This window comes from Mastigoproctus giganteus, chromosome 1 (assembly GCF_048544385.1).
Source record: "Mastigoproctus giganteus isolate SK-2022 chromosome 1, ASM4854438v1, whole genome shotgun sequence".
NCBI lineage: Eukaryota > Metazoa > Arthropoda > Arachnida > Uropygi > Thelyphonidae > Mastigoproctus > Mastigoproctus giganteus.
In genome coordinates, this window is record NC_143575.1 from 88,782,152 (window position 1) to 88,802,122 (window position 19,971).

At 38.3% G+C, this 19,971-nt stretch overlaps 1 protein-coding gene across 2 annotated transcripts in view; it reads right to left on the reverse strand.

Moving 5' to 3' along the window:
- LOC150090978 (parathyroid hormone/parathyroid hormone-related peptide receptor-like) overlaps window positions 1-19,123 on the reverse strand; it is a 135,742-nt gene extending 116,619 nt beyond the window's left edge. Inside the window, exon 1 of one of the 2 annotated variants that reach the window (XM_090380918.1) lies at window positions 19,016-19,123. In XM_090380918.1, coding sequence (XP_090237044.1) covers window positions 19,016-19,027 — 12 coding nt within the window. In that variant the 5' untranslated portion in view covers window positions 19,028-19,123. Of the gene's footprint in view, window positions 1-388; window positions 550-19,015 lie in introns of those variants that run through there. The other variant, XM_090380926.1, reaches the window with a different exon arrangement.
- Window positions 19,124-19,971: the final 848 nt, after the last annotated feature.

A 19,971-nucleotide genomic window follows, 5' to 3' on the forward strand; every position in this document is an offset into this window, starting at 1 on the left:
GATTTTCAAATTTCCGTTGGCAGCATACCAGCATTTAAATCTTCTGTCAACTCTCGCTAAAATCCAATGCGATATTCCACAAAACTAACAATCTTTCTTATTCATCTTAGCTTATTCAGCAAGGTGCAACTTCAAAGGCACGCTCTACAATTAAAGAAACCATCTAGTCAACAATAATTTTAACTGATAATTTTAGTTAACTCTATGAATAAATGCTTCAATGTAATATGCATTCCCCTGAACATCACAAAATCGATACTACCAAACTCGAAGCTATCGGTAGTTCTTTGAACAAGCATTATAACGTCTCGCGAATATTTCTTAAAGTACTAAAGACTTTGAAACTCAAAGAAATCATGGGAATCAATTAAGACAAACCCTTTCTTACCTGAATATGAGTTAGGTCGTGTCAAGTTTGTAGACACTGCGTTCGTTCTCCAAGCACGTGCAACCACAACTGACGCATCCGTGGACTATCTGTGGACTAACAGTGTGGCGGTGCATCGAAACCGTATCTCTGTTTTCCACCAATTACATTGCTCGTCGAGACGATTTTTCATTTCCTTTTGCTGCCGCGTGCTCCTGACAAATGGTTACCGCCGCCGACAATCCCGGGTGCGATGAAAGTAGTGAGAAAAGCAGTGCCGTGCACAACAGGAGCATCAGGTTAGGTGGGAATGCTCGCGAAACAATAAACGCCCTCTCACCCGCACCAAACTGAAGCCCGTCTACGACATCTATGACCGAAATGAAGTTATTGATTAAGAGGCCCAGTTGGACATCAAAGCTATGCAGTGAAGGTCTTGAAACGTGATGAAATGAGAGAAAGAAGTGGCAAAGATTTGAACTATTTTAAGCTACAAATTAAATCTTATTCCCATGGCGACAGTTTAATATAAATGGAGTACGTGAGGTGGCTGTCGCAATGATTAGAGAGAGATGAACTTTATAAGGAGACATCGTTCCATCCAGTCAGATAAGTATCTTTGGACAATGTTTTCAGTATCAGAGTCTCAAGATCTATTTTTACATTTGCTCTTTTTGACTTCGCGTGGGATTTATTGGTACTAAAACTTCTGTAATAATTCTGGGGCAATGAGGCGTTGATGTCGAAGTACTGGGAGATCGTGACATCAGGACACTCGTGAGAGATACCTAATGGCTGATGGGACGTCGACATGTTCCTTTTGAGGCTGAACAATTTGCGAACTTAAGGACAAGTTTTGGGACAAGCTTTTAATATTTGTCGCTTTGTGTACAGCTGTAGAGTTTCTCCTTTGGGTGATTAGCGCGCTCGTGTTTTTTAAGCGTCTGAATGCCACGCGACATTTGTTCTAAATTTGTGTTCAAAGTGGCAATAAGGGTCGAGAATCTGCGAATATATCACCCGGTTTGTGTACTGTTATGACTTCACAAGAAGTAAAAAAAAAAAAACAAGCAATATTTTCAAAAGAAAAGAAGTGAAACAAAGTTAATTGAAGTGCTGTTTGCATTCGTTAACCATTGAATTAAGTGAACTGACATTTCATCAACGCAGAAAGTCTAAATTATTTCAGGAGAAATTAATAAGGAAAGCAGTGGCACGATACCTGATTAAAAACGAACTCGACGCAGCATGTGTGCAATCAGGAACCTTAGTTGTTGGATGAGATAAGGATATTCACGACGCCTACTGCTTGTTAGTTTTTAAAATAGCAAAGAATATTTTCATTATCTTCGGCTAAGATGAAAGACAACATTTCCCCGGTATCGTTGAATATGTAGAGGACTTCGTTAAGTATTTATAACTTTGTTTTCCAAAATTAATCGACTAGTTCTTGTGTCTACACCAAACTCGGGTAAACAACTACAACGGAATTTTTGAAGGTACTCGATGCATTATCATCAGATCAAAAATAAAGTATGACGCACATTCAAATGAAATAAACTAACACTTAGGGGCTTATACAGACAGCGCGTCATTTTCCGGATAACAAGATGTGGTCACGTGCTCAAATGTTAATTCTCATTTTCCACGGTTAAAATTTAATGTGCGCCCCACAGAAACATGTACGTGTTAACAAAAATTAACTTGCCAATTAAAGAACCACTGGGGAAGTCATTTGATTCTTAACAGAGGAAAACATCACGATATGGAAATTAAGAATGCGTGTAGTAGAGGGAGAACATCTCTGACAACACTTGAATGATTCCATGAAGGCCCTGCTACCAAGAAGAAGACATGACTTCTTGAAGACATCAAGAAGTCATGATGCGATGCAACTAATCTAGGTAGCGCTGCTACCTAGATTAGTTGCATCGCATCATGACGCTGAAGACAATGCCCTCGTGGGTAGCATAGTTATTAGAATCGGCGTGCAGTCCTCACGGGGTGGAAAAGACCCGAGTTCGAATCCCTTCGATGACGCGAGGAAGTTTTACGGACATTTTTCACAACGTGGCTGAGTTAATCGGTCTCAGACGAGCGTAGCATGGTTTTCCCTCCCAGAAACTCGGATTTTTCGTCCAGAAAACAGCAGCACGAAATTTACAGACATTATGTCTGTAAATTTCGTGAAGTGATGCTTTGGTGATGGAAAACTAATTCGTTTGCTAGCGCTATTCATCTATTTGTATTACTTTGTGCCTATTGGATTCAAAACGTTTCTCTAAGGAACTGAGGTTTAACACTGGTATGTTTATTTCGTAACGAAACTGATGGCAACAGTTATGTCAGATATATCATCACAAGTACAGAAAGCTACGGATTTAAGGATAAACTGCTGATCAAGGTCTCAAAATTGTATCTAAGGCAAAACGTCAAGATGCCACTCAGGGTTGAATCGAAAGCGCCTCATCGGATGATATATAATTATTTTTGTTTGAATCTGTGAGTAGATGAACTGAGGATATTAAACGAAGCCCTCAGAAAAGGCTAAAGCATCCAGTCCGATACTACTAACTCATAACATTGAGACGCTTGCCTGCATATTTTGAAGTTTTCTCATTCATAATAGGCCTATAAAACGTAATTCGTAATAAACGTTGAAGAAAACCAGAAAATTAGATATTTGTAAAAAGTACTGCAATAGAATCAATTTTCCTTCCAATGATGTCACATATCAATAAAATTATCACAAACCCAGAAGCTGAAGAAACTTCTTTTTTTTTCGGACAGGTCCTTGCTCATTTGAGTGTTTCAGTGTCACTTTTGAGGTGGCTAACACCAAATCGTCCATCTTATGAAAAAAAGGCCATAAAAGTTCCTGAATACGGGACTACAACGAAGATCTTTGCCACACGCTGTCTTACTATACCGTGTGGTATCTGGGTTCGAGTCCTGCCTACACGAAAGGAAATTTTTATGGGCTTTTCTTGGCTGAGTTCAATCGGTCTCAGGAGAGGATTGAAAACCTCCTCCAAGAAACTCAGAATTTTCATTAGGCAAAAGACAAACTGACCATAGTATACACATAATTTACATACATAATAAGCTGACACCTTACAGTCTTAGAGTAAACGTAATCTTTCGTTTTAGTTTTTGTGACTCTTGCGAAATTAAGCGAGAAACTTTATTCATACGAGCTCCTCTCTCACGCACTGTTATGTACACTACCCTCCAAAACGTTGTCCAAATACATGGTGGGTGGTTTCACACTAACGTCAATGACGCTCACTTCAATAGTGTGTCGGTCACTCTTTGACTGTTATGACACCCCACTCGTCTGGGTAGGCTTTATATCACCGAATAATAGACTGCAGCAGGTATAGTTTTTCATTATTCCTGTAGAATATTAAACAGTTGAGCTGTCGAAGTCGGACGTACTGGTCTAACCCTAATCCGATATTCATCTCTAAGGGCTCTACAGGATTCAAATCGAACCTCAGTACCAGCCATCAACTTTTCATTCAGGACTATGAATCGATATCGAAGAGGGGAATTTTCCTGCTGAATTAAATATGTCTCTGTACCAAAGAACTGCCGCACTGCAGTGAGCATGGAATTGCAGAAAATGTTAAGGTACGAGCATCGGAATTCATGATTCATGATGACATCACCGATGGTGTAGGCTATCAGCAATTGCACGAATGTGACATCGGACAATAACACCTTTCTCGAAATCAGTAATCTCAGCTCTACATGCCACGACGAGAACAACTAACATGTGTGGCTCATACGCCTTCTTATAAACTGATCTGAGTGACTTGTTTATCCGAGAACATCCAATAGACCACTCTAAAAACAGGGGTGTCCGGACACGTTTTAGAAGTCAGCGTAGTAACTCTACTAAACGGGTTAAAATTTTCAAGCCTGTAGAAAAGAATATTCGGCAAGGAAGGCATTCCAAAACTACTAACTCGGTGGCCATGGTATGCAAAAAGCATACAACAGTTCCTCTATCGTATCAGGAAGTAAATGTAAACTTCAGCCGGCGACAGGAACCGAACCAAAGTCTTTTACTCAAGTTGCATAATGGAAAAAGCAGCAACTTACCTAGCCACTGTCCTATACGCCAGGAGCCATTCAGAGAACACAAATCCCATATGCATGTAAGCATCGGGCATCATTATTGATGGTAAGCTTAAACTCCACCACGTAAATATTTACAATAAGATGCCATCTTCGAGGCACAAAAACATGTACTTTATTCTCTTGACGTCACAATAGCGGTCAAATAGCGTATGCCTATAGGTCCACTCTTTCACGTGCTTAAACTCGGAGGTCTCAGTTTATTCTGATCCGTGACCTAGAAACACTGTATTCAAACGACTACGTTCCTGAAATGGATCGTCTTTAAATGCCAGATACCCAGAATAAGATTCACATGACAAATTATGCAGCACTCGATTACAGAAAGCAAAAACATAAGATATGTGTGCCATTGGGTTAATGCGATTATTAAAATGGAGTTTGGAATAACTGATATAACCTAAATTCAGGGAATCAATATAGCAGAATTCTTTACCACTGGCTGAGAAAGCAAAGCTCGCGCGATGATTGAGTGCCATGAGCCAAAAACTATCCAAAACTTGTAATGAATTATTAAGACTGCGATGGACATTCTTATAGATAAAGATGGAAAATAAGTGTTCAATTGATGTTGATCTGATATCGGTCAGCCTTTATCATTTTACATTACCTTTCAATTTTCGTTCTCGCTGAGTTCTGATGATCATCTGTGGCAGTTCAAATCGCTGAAAATGACGTTGGATCATTCTTTGGCTTCTTTGTGTTGCACAGGTGATGACAGCGTAGAAATCTTGATGGCGTATATGCGCGTAGAAAAAGAGGCACATTCTACGTGATTCTTGGAGGATTTCCAAATCGCATCACAGCAGTGACCTTCTGCTCCGTCAACAGTGCGTTGATACTGGCCACACGCAAGAGGAATATCGATATTTCTATCAATTAATCGTTCGCTCCGATTCCACCCCGAACGGCCCGCTGTGCGACCTTGTGTTAAAGGAGAGCTTTAACTGCATCCAGATGATTTCGACAAGGTGATAATATACAATGGTTAGACGCATAGCTCAGCTCACATTTACACCTAATAAGGCCAATAAATATGTAAATTTCCAGCGAGTGTGCGCCACTCAGCAATTCAAACAGATCAGCCCTACGACATAAAAAATATTAAACCATGACTTCGATTTCCCAAAGACCTCCGCTCTTCAGATTCAATCTATAATTCTCTCTTCGGTCACGTGTTACTAAGAGGAATAAAATCTATTACTTTCAGCTTTTTCCTGCAAATCTATTCTCCTACTCTTCAATTTCTCCCTAAGAGCATTGGACATCATGTGCCCCCCTCCAAATGCGGTCCTTTCATCTCTGCCGGTCCTTCTAATGGACTTTGCTGTTTGCCACGCATTCTTTGCAGTAGCCAAAAATGCTATCTATCATCTGTGTCATCCTATACATTTGTTTCGTTTCCATTATGAGTAGCTTTCCGCTGCACACTCATCGGTTCATTACGAAAAGCAATGTTCGTTCCCAATGGAACTGCGCTGGAATTCCGTTCACAGCATTTCACTAACATTCGCGTTCTGATATTTCTTCTGAAATTTCTATTTTCAGAATAACCGCTTGTTTATTTTTCAGCACCAAAGTTTTAATATCTCTCAACATGCCCCAATGTGATATATTCTCTTTATTATGGCTGATTATGCACTGCATATAAAGATTCGAGGATTCTGCGATTATTACGCATGTAACTACAATTCTTATGTGTTTCCAGAAATGTTCACAGTGAGAATCATACAGGTACACAAAAATCTGCTTAACAACCCGCAAATTAATTCTACAAATATGAATGTACCTGACTGTTTGTGCCCGCCTGTTTCAATTTTGTTCAATCGGCTGGGAGATGGTCATTGATCAACAATAAAAGCTTATTGTTGATCGATGACCGTTAAACTTGATTAACTCGAATCTACTGCTTGGAGAGCCATCGTAGTCGGGAGACTGATCAAACAGTGGAAGTGCTTGAAGTGTCACAGTGCTTGTATTGTCACCATCTACCTTCAGTTGATTCGGTAATCGATTAAAAGACTTAGGAAACAATACGAAGAGGCGTATATGCAGATTTTCCATCAATTTTGTCAACAGATGACGACTATTTATGTTAAAGTGCGTTGAAACCGACAACAGAATGATACACAACTGCAATGCGAGTTCTCTTAGCTACAAAACGATGAACGCAAACTCAAGACAAAATAAATTGCATTTCCAAAAGTGGCTTTGTTCAAACTGACCATGGTTCTCGTTTTATTGACAGCATTTTATACGACCATAGGGACAGGGATCAACAACATTATAGCTGGCTCAATGGTTAATGGAACCTAGTTGTCTTCACGTGCGAGTCTCCATCTGGCGCGGATTCTGCAACAGCCCTTTTCTTGTAGAAGAACGATATTAGTTCGCCATAAAAAGGTCACCAACAAGTCAGTTGAGACCTTGAAACCAGCAACCATCCTATTAGCCAAGATAGAAAATGGAGAAATACCCATTTTCATGGAGAATAATGCCCTCATTAGCGACGTTCATAATGAGGAGGGTATCCAGACCATTGACTGTAAATAATTCCCATCTGATTCTAATCGAATTGAGCACTACTAATAGTGCTCAGTTCGATGTAGCTTATTGCTCATTGACTCGCCCCTCATGCGATATCTGACACCGCCAAGTAATCCTGGATGATTCTTCCTCACTTTAAAATGACAGAATTGGTTTGGCGCTGGCGGACACAAAAATCCTTTACAATTTATCCTTTTTTTCTTTTCTTTACTTTCATTCATTGCTAACCTCCTTTGGTTTTTTTTAAACACTCGGCTTTTTCGATGTATGCTTTTCATTAAGTAATATGAAAATGACAATGATTTGAGTGACGTCAACTTCAATTCTCTTGCACCATGAATTCGATCTCAAGATGCGCGCCCCAACTGTTTTCAGCAGTGTAATATATTAAAAATGAAAGAGTTGGAAACAAAAAACGTTGTCACCAATGAAACAGTTGCCATCCATAGAATTTCCCATTAAGTTCACTACGAGAATCGCGAAATTCTTAAAACTTCTTAGTTTGTCTTTTCGTTTTTCCGATCGAAATTCTCTAAAATACTGAGTACTTGTCCACGCCAAATTCTCTACAGCTTGTTTAAAATTCCTAGCATTTCAGAATTTCATTTATTATTATTTTTGTCTTTTTTCCCAGTATACTACTGATGTAGTCAGCGGCTCTGCCTTCCACATCATTTCTGAATACGAAATAAAACAATTTGAAGAATGGCTTCGTCAACAATTTGAAGAATGGCTTCTTTCCTTTTCTATGAATGGATTCATAGAGAAGGAATGTCAGGGACGGTGCAGCATTTTTCTGTATAGCAGCCGTCCTATAGAAAAATACTTTTAATGACGAATTTTAATTTAATTGCATTAACCATTTTTTTTTCCAAGGAAAGTGTTTCCAATATCTCTTTGGAATACAAGCCTTTTAACTTCAAGAAATTTTTCTTTTAAACTAAAAAAAACACAGCGAAAAGTTCAAGAAAATATAACGCAATAAGTTATGAAGGACAAATACTAAATTTTACTTAAAATCTGGTAATTAATTACCGCGTAATCACCTGATAATTAATTACTACAATAATTATTACATTAATCTAACTTTCACCCTTCAGACAAATGCTGAATCGGGATTTTGCTGTAATAAACGAATATCTGCACATTCAAAAAGTTCCTTTAATCAATTTTCAGAAATTAGTAAACGCGTATGTCTTTAAACAACGTTTCCTTCAAAAGCAACAAATTGAATTTGTACGCAGGCGCCCTGTCATGCATCCAGTTCCCACGAACCCATCGTCCTGTCTTTGGTGTCTTCTTATAAGAGTCTAATGTAACTCTGCTACTCAATTTTCAGCATGCCACGCGTGTACATACCTGTTGTTAGCATTTCTGTGAAACTCATTGGCCCTGATCACCCTGAACACCATTCCTGTGTGGAGGTCTTTCCCACCCACAGCTGAACAACACAGCATAAGCAATGGTACAAACCATTAGGATACAAACAACCGTTATTCATCGTTAGATGCGTGTGTGGACGTTCTAACATTATACACTGTATATATTAAAGCGATCGTGGCAAAAAACAGTGTCATTATAATGAACCTCCTTTAAATCTCCTTGCTGAAAGCCCTCAATGCACAAGTTTGTCTTATTTTATGCAAATACAACATCCACTTTCGGTCTTGCACTAGCAAATATAATGGTATAACAGTTATCCGTTGTCATTCTCTTTAATCATGTGAATGAGAACTACCACGGTACTCTGACATCCCCCTGTGCAAAATTTATTGAATCTTAAAATCGTAATAATAATAATAATTATTATTATTAGAAACCAATCTCACTTACGAGTAGAATGTTTTGAGTTACTTTGTCCATCTTGTAACCTTTTTTGGCCCACTACTTATCTAGCTGTCTTTCCTGGCGTCCAACATCACTATTTTAACCATCAATCCATTTCATCCTTCTTTTCTTCCCATGATTAACACAATCTACTAAGCAAGTCTGTCCACTGACCTTTCGCTGAAATTCTGACCACAGATGAACCCACGGCTCTGTTGCTATTGGCTGTAAACCCATCATCCTGTCTGCACAGACTGCTGCCAAGGCAACCGCATAAATATTCGTACTTTTAAGAGTGAGCAAGTGCATGTACATCAATTTATTTCCTTTAATTAAAACACAGCAGCTGCGCACAGAACATCTGTTTATGAAGCCTTTATCACGTACGTAATCGAATAAACGAAATGTCACTTTACCATTTAAAATTAAGTTTCCATCAGTGGCAGCCCAAAGAGATAATATGGACTCTTCATATTCCAGTTAATCACCTTCCAAAATAAAAGAAAGAAACTCAAAATGTCCTTCCCCTAACTTTATCATTTGACCTTACCAAATTGACCCGCAGATCAAGTTAGTTGTATACGTACTAAATGACAGATGGTGAGAAACAAACGAGCTTTGTTCATCACTTACGTTTCGATTGTCTCTTGAATTCTATTCATCAGGGAAAGTTCAATCAACTCACATTATAAAGCATTACATTTCTCTGCCTTAAGATATGGTTTAAAGAAGAATGATAAATGTAAAAAATGATATCGATTATAGAATTAAGGGAAAACAAATTCAAAGTAATTTTTCTATAGAAAAAGGAATTTTTAAAAATTAAAATAAAAATTTATCAAAAATGAGGCTTCGGCATATCGATTCTTGTAGTTTTAGAGATGGAGCTTAGGCTGCAAAGGCCACGAGGCCATTATATAACAAGTATGACCAAAGCTCGGTTCTTTGACACTTCAAAGAATATATTCTTCATCTGTTTTTCCTGGATGAAACCAGAGTTTCCGGTTGCACATCCAGCGAAATGCGCTGATGTATAAATATAGCAGCAGTTCTATTGCCGCACTTTCGGCTGTCTTCAAAGAAAAATAAAATGGTGGCAATAATCCGATCTATCGTCATAATGCCTGATAGCTTAACTAGGACTCTTCGATGGAATTACTGGTCGGATGGGAGCGTTCAAATACAAAGAACTTTACCACTTCATATGAGCGTGTCATCTCCAGATACCGACATGACAAAGGACACTTCTCTGTACGGCCCGGATGGTTTTGATAATGACAAGCTATCGATGTCGTCGTACAGTAAACGTCACGAAGAGCGGAGCACCCTAATGGCGTTAAAAAAAAAAAGCTACACCATACTAAATGGACATCTCACCTCCGAATAAGAAAATAAAAATATCAACGCGCACTTGGAATAATCGATAACCACAACCAGAATTCGTTAGAGGCAAATATAGATAACAACTTTGCTTATTCCTTTCTTTATTGAATATCTGCATTATTGTGTGAAAGCTTTGTTATGTTTTCAGCACTGCTTCTGTGATAAGCTATTGTTTATTATATTTGAATGAAACTGGAACTTTATTTAAATCTGTTGCCTCAATGAAAGTACACGCATGTGCAAAAGTTAAGATAAGTATTTTTAGAGCGTCATGGGTACCTGTCGAGATATCATTAAAAGTTTGTGTGGACGTCTTTAAATAACTCAAGAAACCCAAAAAAATGCAATGTCCGTGTCTGTTTGTTTGTTGTGGACTTTATGGCGCAAGGGCCATAATGCACCTATGGTAAAGTTCAATGCATTATTTCCATCAATATGAATTGCGATTGAAGTTTAGAGTACGTTATAGAGTGTATCCGCTTGAGGAAAGTAAAGATTTTGTCCACGTGTGGAGAATCTGCTAGGAGATAGCTGAAAATGAGGCAAAGAGTTAGTCGTCGCTCGCTGTTGCAAATGGGGCAATCAGCGAGTTGGGTGTTGCAGTTTGTGTACTGTGGTGGCTGCAAGCAGATAAAGATGTGTCAGGTGTGTGTCACCTAACCGTAATCGGGCTCATACGATTTCATGTTGGTTCTCACATATACCGGATTTCCATGGTTGGACATCTTTCTTTATACTTTACCACATGTCATTGTCCAAGACATCATTTCTTTATAATGAACTTGTAGCCAGATGCAGGTGTAGTAAAGGATTAGGTTATAGTATTTTGGGCAGCTAGGTCGTCATGTTCGTTTCCAGCAATTCCAATGTAACCAGGGATCCAACAAAAGAGAACTTGTTGTTTCTTCTGGTTTAACTTAAGAGTATTCCAGATCTGTGTAAGTAAGGGGTTGTCGCTCTTCGTATTCTTCTGTATAGCTTGGATAGCACTAATGGAGTCTGTATACATAACACTGTGCAATATGGTTGTTGAGAGCGTATAATTTAAGATAACGTGGACAGCACAGAATTCTGAAGTATAGCTGCTAAATTCAATAGGGAGTTCCTTGGCCATGGTAACGTTTAGAAATAATGCTGCTGCTGCACCAACACGACTGTAAGTTTAGACCAGTCCGTGTAGATTGGTGTGTACTCACCGTGCTGAGTTCTCAATGCAGCATATTATGTTGGGACAAGGTGTGTAATGTGATGTGCATGTCAAAAAATAAAAATCATGCAAAGGGATGTGATCGCTTTTATTGTACAACTTTGGCGCCGGGTCCCTTATGCTACCGACAAGATTATTCAAGGTCACTAAGTAAAAAACCTTCCTCTGAAAGGAAATCTTGGTTCATGGGAGAGGGTTCGACTTGATGTTTGTCTCCTAAAAGCAGCCCAGACATGTTCAGATACTTTTACCAACGCATTTTGACTGAAACAGTGGAAAACGTGCAACCGCCTCTCACGTGCATGTATTTATATTCATTTAATATGTTTAAATGTAACGCATACGTTTCAAACATACACATTTTATCTATTTCTCGACTAGTTTCAGCAGAATAAAGTGGTATACGATTTTTATTTTTTACATTTGTACTGGAATACGTATTAAAGTGTCACAAAATTAATTTTAAATAATTTCAATGACAGAACTATAATATTTTCTTTCACGACCCCTTTTTTAGATCTTGTTCCTCTGGATGTCGTTCCACATAAAATTATTATAACTGTTATTAATCTAACCCGGGGATTTTCGGTATAATTCCATCTTTTATCTTTCTAATGAACTGGAGATGACAGAGGCAAACTTTTCAACATTCGCAAAAATTACCATACAAGAATAAAAAACAAATCGCATTGTACGTTTTCTTACTACATTCTTCCCACACTGGATTACTTTAATTGCAGATGAATTTGTCTAGAATCTAATAACAGCTTTCGTTCTCGTGTCAGAACTACTGGTTTTGTTTAATGTAACTTGACATTGTCGAAGTGAAAACCCTAATTAGGTCTCCGAAAAATATCTTTAATTTCTAACTCCGCTCTCCTCATTGTCTTTTTAAAACAAATATTAACGTGTGCTCTCTCCCAACATCGCTATCTTCTTCTTGTAATCTTTCTTTATTCAGGAACTTTTTCTTAATTATTCCAACAGAAAAATTCAATTATCACCGGGACATTTAAATTATAAGCAGATGAAGAAAGAATTGGCTTTTCTAAATTACAAATCTCAAAATCTTCGAATTGTTATTCGGTAATTTTTGTCTTGGAATGATAGTAATTAAGGAAATACACAAAAAAGGAGGCTAGATTTAATTTCTAACTAAATCCACCGAAAGTCCGTGCAATGTTTTCTGTTGCGTGTATGCTATAATTGATTTCTTCATTGGAGGGATGCAAAGCTCACGCTTCCGGGAAAACAAACGTGTGGCAATAGGAGAAGGGTTAACCCCAAGGAACATTCAAGTTTTCATCCAGAAAATTCAACATATCGTCGAGACCGGCTAACTCGGCCACAATGTGAAGAAAGCCAATAAATTCCTTGGGTTCGATCCTCTCAATTAGATATTGACAGGATCGAACCCAAGGTATGTATAATTATGATGATCCAGTAACTGAACCGGACCACACAAGTATATCTCAATCTTTGAAGAAGATTAAGATTTTATGAAGGAACTTAAGCTTAAAGATAAATGTTTATCTTTCGAAAGATTAATCAAGCTTTGTAGTTAAGGAATAACACGTTCAATGGAGCTTATTCATTTAATCGTATTCACCCAAAACTCTATTGCCTCAGGTAATATTTATTCTGCTGTGTTTAAGGAACACACTGCGTAAAAGAACATGCAATTTTCTGTCCAGATAAATAGCTAACATCACTCAAAGGATATAAGGTAACACCGTTTCGAATCCAGAAAGGACAGTTAAGTAAAAAATGCCGAAAACAAGAAGTCCCTTGGAACTGAAGACATCACACGACAGTGACATGTTTCAATATTTATTGGCACCGGGTCAGAGCCTTAAAAAATCAAGTTGTTCAACTTAGAGACAAGCAGTCTTTTGGCTGAAAGACAGCTGACAGATTTCGCAAAATGGATTATCTGTTTCGATGTGACATTTTTCTTCGTAATTTTAAGAATGCTGTTCTGTGAATTCATGGAAGAAAAAGGTTTCAGGAGCACGATGATATGCTGAATTATAGGTGGTTCTTTTGGGTGATTCGGTACTGACGGAAATCAGTCTCTGAGAACACTATACTTTTGAACAATATTAATGATTATAGAAATAGTTCTCGTGCCAAAGAATCTAAAGTTACCAAGTGTCACTGTATTTACTTGTAAATTGCGTGAATTCTGTGGTCAATTTTCCCCGTTTTTTGCCTGAGGGTTGTATATGCTAGATGAAAAACCCAAAGGACACCCAGTTTTTCATCCAGAAAATTCAACACTCCCCGAGACCGGCGAATTGGGCCACAATGTGAAGAAAGCCAATGAAAATTCCTTAGATCTTGAGAGGATCGAACCCAAGACTTTTCCACATACTAATACTTAGCGGTGCTGTCCCCTTGGATCTCCTTATTTATCGTAGTCTCTGCTACAGAGTTAAATTATTCCTGTTAAGATCTTAGATATAGAACTAAATTTGAATATTGATCACAAAAAGAAAAAAAGTAGATGCTACAATGAATTGTTAAACATTTGGCAGACTAGATGGGAAACCACCACCATTGGGGAAATCACAAAAAGATTCTTCTCGAATGTCACTTTTTTTTTTTGTTTTTAGAAAAGCCAAAGGATGTCTGGTTTTCTTTCAATATGGAGATCTTATTTTTATTGACGGGTCACGGTCCTTTTAATGACAAGCTTCAAAAACTAGGATTTCCAATTCAGAATGGTGTTCCTGTGATGGTGTCGAAGACTGGTCCCATATATTGTATTACCGTGCATTATACGAAGATCTCAGATTCAATATTCAAACGCTATTCTTGCATTCTCTCCTTGTGATGTATAAATCCTGGTGCAACCCTAAACTAATCTGTCGTACCTACAAGACTTCGATTCCGCCGTCTTCTCGCAACGTAAGACCTTCGCTCCTTCCACTACTCCTGTATACGCTGTTCCTGTTTCCAGCCATTATTACTAACTACTGTAACAACTGCTGCTTCTTCTGGATCCTGAGGATGACTACCCTCTGTTTGGATTATAAGTATATCGTGTACAGTTCTTATCGGCGATGAACCATAGTCAGAATCGACTTCGGATTTTTATTTCATTTTTTTTTTTTTTTTTGTTATTTTTATAAATCACGGGATCATTATTTGTTTTTTTCTCCTCTGGAGTGGGCCCCAGAGGAATCTGGCCCAACTTTTGGCAACATCAGTTGAGTAAAAGTCTCGAATTAAGACAGTAAGAGCTTTACTGGAACTGGCCCACCTTCCTGTGATGGAAGGAGTACGCAGAATCATCTCTCCAGGTGAATGATGCTTCTGGGTAGCCAAGTGGCCAGGACAAAACACACACACAATCAATCTGGACGTTTTACAGCGTTACTGTTCTTCACAGGCATACGAGTCGGTGTTGAACTGAATTTTAAATAATTTCAATGACAGAACTACAATATTTTCTTTCACAACCCCTTTTTTTTCAGATCTTGTTCCTCAGTGAACAATCATGATCTCAATCATGAACAACTGTTTGCTACTTGGCGATGAAATGGAACTGAAATTTCAACAGAGACAACATTAGTTAATTAGAATTCCTTCAAAGACAACTAAGGCTATCTTAGTAGTAAATTGGTTGTATTCTATAGTCGATTTTACTGCTTTGCAATATAAAAATCCGAGTTTTGGATAAAACTAAGCTACCCTCGCTGAGACCGATTAATTCGGCCACCATGTGCAGAAAGCCCACGAAATTCCTCCTGCTTCGACGGGAAGTATTTCTTAGCTTTGGCTGGCGATTTGGAATCGAACATAGGCCCTTTGCAACCTGATGTGAGAAGGGAGCAACGCCGTTCGACATTGCTGGTTATCACATCTGTTACTGACCACTTGAAATTGGACAAAAAATAAATAAATAAAACAAAACCGAGTTTCGGGGAGAAAAAACCCTTTCTGTCCTCGCCTGAAACCGATTAACTTAGCCATGGAGTAAAAAGCCTAAAAATGTTCGTCACCTCATTGACAGGATTCGAACCCGCGCCTTTTCCAGGATAGTGATTCTCCCCGGTTCACGGTTCTCCCCGCGCGGACTTCTTTAAAATGGACATGCTGTAAAGTGGCACTGGGGGCCTCAACTCCACTTAGTATACGCTGTGTGGCAATACAAACTCTGTAAAGGTCAGAGGTAGTGTAGTCTACGTAGTTTAATGTTGGAGTGTGTTAGTATGTTGTTCCTCCTGCCATTTCGCCGGGGGTCGCTGGTAGGACCCTCGTTGCCGGGTGTACAATGTAGGTCGGGTGTACAATGTAGATAAAGTCACCGACTGGGGCGAAACCTGGGCGTTTCCTGAACTTTCCAGAGAGTCCCCCCTAAAAAATTAACCTCTGGAAGTTTTTTTATTGATAAGGCGCACGGGGTTAATAGTTGGAGTATAAATGGATAATCATAAGCAAAAGGTGGTCTGTTATAAACAATCAAATGTAGTTTGTTTTCAATCAAAAGAGCAGCTGTAAAAAATATTACGCGGAGAGATTTAGCATTGCATTATTCACAGTTCACATATATAAAGAAGCAACTTCTTGCACTTTTAGTTATTTTTTAGAAGCGTGAACAGTATCAGATTAGTCAAATTTCTACGCATGACAGCAAGCTGAAAAAAAAAAAAAAACGAATGCAAAGACTTGGAATGATTAAATGTAATGAATTATTCACAGTTGACAAGCAGAAATCTTCATCCAATTCCCTCGGTTATTTTTAGAAGCATCAACAGTTTTAGATTAGACAAGAAATTCGGTGCATAACAGAAAAGACTTCAAACTTGAAGCAAGCTCTGTGCGCATCCCGATCTGCAGTGCGACACCGATGAGCTATAAGGCAAACACCGACATTTAATTATTGCAATGACCTCACAGGTGTGAGCTTAAACCTCGGTGGCATTAGCAAATGATGCTTATTGGGCACCTTCTAATATTAGTTTCCGTAAATACATGCACATGTCAACGCTGATTTTCAAACCGATCATTTTTCTTTTCAAGATTATCTCCACCGCACTCTTAATGCGGTGGCTTAAATGATCTTAAATTCTAGAAGCGGAAGTGTTTAATAAAAATGTAGTGTTGTTTGCCAACCTTCCTCAAAAAAAATTTTTAATTGGCTAATAAAAAACTGCATAAAGCTGACTGGGGAACCTTTCTTGGTAATTGTTGGCGTGTTTAACCAACTTAATAAAAATATTATGCATTTACTGTCTTGAGAGTAATAAATTATACACTGGTATTACACTCACTGGCCAAAATAATATAAACATTTATTCAGCGTGTAGTGAAGCCACCATTTGTTCGCATTACAGCCCATATACGTAGTGGCATGGATTCCACTAGGTGTATGGGGAATTCTCGTTCCAGATTTGACCATTCTTCCATCAGGATATTTATGAGTTGGTGTATTATGGTCGGTATAGAACTGCCCTTTCCAACATATCCCAGACAGAATTAGGCAGACAGATCAGGTGTTGGAAATCTTGAGAATGTTCTTCGAACCATTCAAATACAATTGTTTCAGTGTGGATGGTTGCGCTGTCATTCTGAAAGAATCCATTGCAATCGGGGTAAAAATGAAGCATTTCAGAGCGAGGTTGTTCTGATACGACAGTTAGATATTCACTGGAGGCAATACCGGCTTCCAACGGTATGAGCGGACCCATTCCGCACCAATAAACCACTCCTCATGACATGATTCTACCTTCAGCCTCTTGAGAAGTCTACATGAGACAGCCTGATTGCATGACTTCGTGAGGTTCAAACCACACTTTAAACCTACTACTTATGCAGCAAAGTGAAAATCGAAACTCGTCAGACCACTTGATCTTTTTCCACTGTTCCACAGCTCAGCCTTGGCATTGGAGGCACCACGCCAGTCGAATCTTTCATATAGGCACACAACTATCATATCCCAGATTCTTCAACTTTCCCACCCTAAGGTTCAGTTTGAAATGGATCTTGCTTTGCTTAAATTGAATTTTCAGTCATCTGCTGCACAGAGAAACCTTATGTGGCTGAGTTAACCGGTCTCAGGCGAGGGTAGCATGGTTTTTTCCCTCCCGGAAACTCGAGTTTTTCGTCCAACAAACAGGAAATCGACCACAGAACACACGTAATTTACATACATCATACATGGAAAGGAAATAAGTTTATAGATGAATACTAGTATTGCGATGTCCGTTCTCACCGGTGGATGTTTTGAAGAACGTGTATTTAAACTTGAACTAGAGTAACACAGCAGTTAATTTACACTGATGGTCAGACACCAAGTCGGAAAAGATAGTAAGATGGATTTTCTAAATTTTCGGTTGCCTTCCCTTAAATTACATCAAATTACCTTTTAGTTTTTTCCATCTTGTACCATCGGGTGATTCTTTCGGATTTAGTGAACTTCCATTTTACTTAAATCAAATAAAGGCATTGCCACGTAAGAGAAACTAGCTTTATAAATCTTCATTTGGCGCAACAGTTCCCTCATCTGATCTATAGAAGGACATATTTATTCCCTTCTTGACTTTCTACCCGAGTCCTTTATTGATGTATTAAAGTCCTCAAGTTCTCCTGTATCACTATCATCATTGATGGTGTTAGTTGTCTGACGGTACCAGGGGTTTCCCCCATCTCCTTGATGGTGTGCGCAGATAAATTACAACTCTGCTGGTGCGATTAGAACATATTCTAGCTACCTACAATTCTTTTTTCTTTTCATTCTCAGTCGCACGTGAAAAGAAATAAAGTAAAGTCAAATCTGTGTCAAAACACTTACAACAGCACACGTCTGACGTTTATTTTCTCGACGCATTTTGGCATCATCTTAGAGTAAAAGATTAAGATCGGTTCCTTCAAAGAAACAAAGCACGCGATGTCTATCTTCTCCACGTGCCAGTTCGAAGAGAGTTAAAGAAAAGTTAAGGAGGAATTAGCTTGGAAAAAAACTATAATTTTGTTTCATATTTTGCTAGAATTCCAAGTTTAAATGACAGTAGTTGCTGTATATGGAGTTCGTTATGACCGGTTATCTCCTATTGTTTCGCATTCCAGGGCCATTTAAAGAAAGATAAGATAAATATCAAGTAAAGTGATGCCTTTGGTGCTATTTCTATCCCAGTTGTAAAAGGGACTTATGGAAAGACATTAGAAGAAGAACGGGAGAAAATATCCCATTACTCGTATCAGCAGCAGCAGCGTCTACTGATGGGCTCTAGAATTTCAGGTAGAACAAGATGAAAGGTGTAAGAGCAAAAAATTTTACGTTCTTGTATTACATCGCGTGAAGAAGAGAGATGTAGCTATATGTTTTCAGTGATGTAAGACTTGGGGGGGAAAAATGCAATTTGAAAATTCATTCCAATGATCTACAGGAAATGTCAGGTCCCTCCATCTGGCATTACGATTGTTTACAATGAAACAGAGAGCTACATTAAAGTTACAAAAACTCTTAAGTGGTTAATAACAAAATTTGAAAGGTACATAAACGAACTACAGCAATGAAGAGAAGTTTAACTTACTGTTTTCTCCATTTTTCTCTTTTAAGGAGGTTAAACTTTAGCTACAATTCATCTTGAAGAAGCGACACATCACGACTTTTTATGGACCACCTCTTAGTACCTCAACCCAAGAGCCTTCCTCTAGTTAAGATCTGTAACAAAGAAAGATTGGACGTAACTTCCTAAAGAAAATATCTTATATTTATGCGCTGTACACATTTGCATTGTATCTAGGCGCCCAACATCATTTACCATTACCGAAAATAGTTTTTCCATATTTGTCTAAAAGGAATTCAATTTATTCAGGATGTTAAGCTGATTATTACACACATACTGCTGCTATATCTTCACAATCCCCAATAAACTTGACTACTCCGAAATAGGCAGGCTTTATGGAGTTAACTGGAAGAAGAACAATCTAATCCAGCCAGAGCACACAGAACAAACGTCTTATTTTTAAAAACAGAAACTAAATTTACGTACTTTGAAAATAACATACAGCTAAACTCGGCTATGATAGAAAACATACTTCTGAAGTAGTGTAACTCGCAAGCCTATCAACTGGAGGCGTATTTAGAGATAAAATAAACACTACAAATGTTATTCTTACAAACTGTAACACTAAACGCTAAGTGCCATGCATGAAAAACACGAGAGGATGATATTTAATACTTTAAGCACATAATGACGTAATAACCTTGGTACAATATTGCCAACATCTGTAACTCATTGTGGAATAAGTACCACGTTTGCGTATTATTTGTTAAATTTTAGTTTTAGCTGCAGCTGGTAGCGCGTGTTGTATTTAGCTTTATTGTTTCGAAAGGAAAAAAACATAAATTTGTGGTCTTTATTACTCTTTTATGTTTGCAAAAGAAAGTTTACTGTTCGTCCAAATACTTTCAAATAGCAGCAAAGAACTCATCGGAAGTTACAAGTCCCCATATACTTTAATCGTTCAACGATGAAATGCGGGT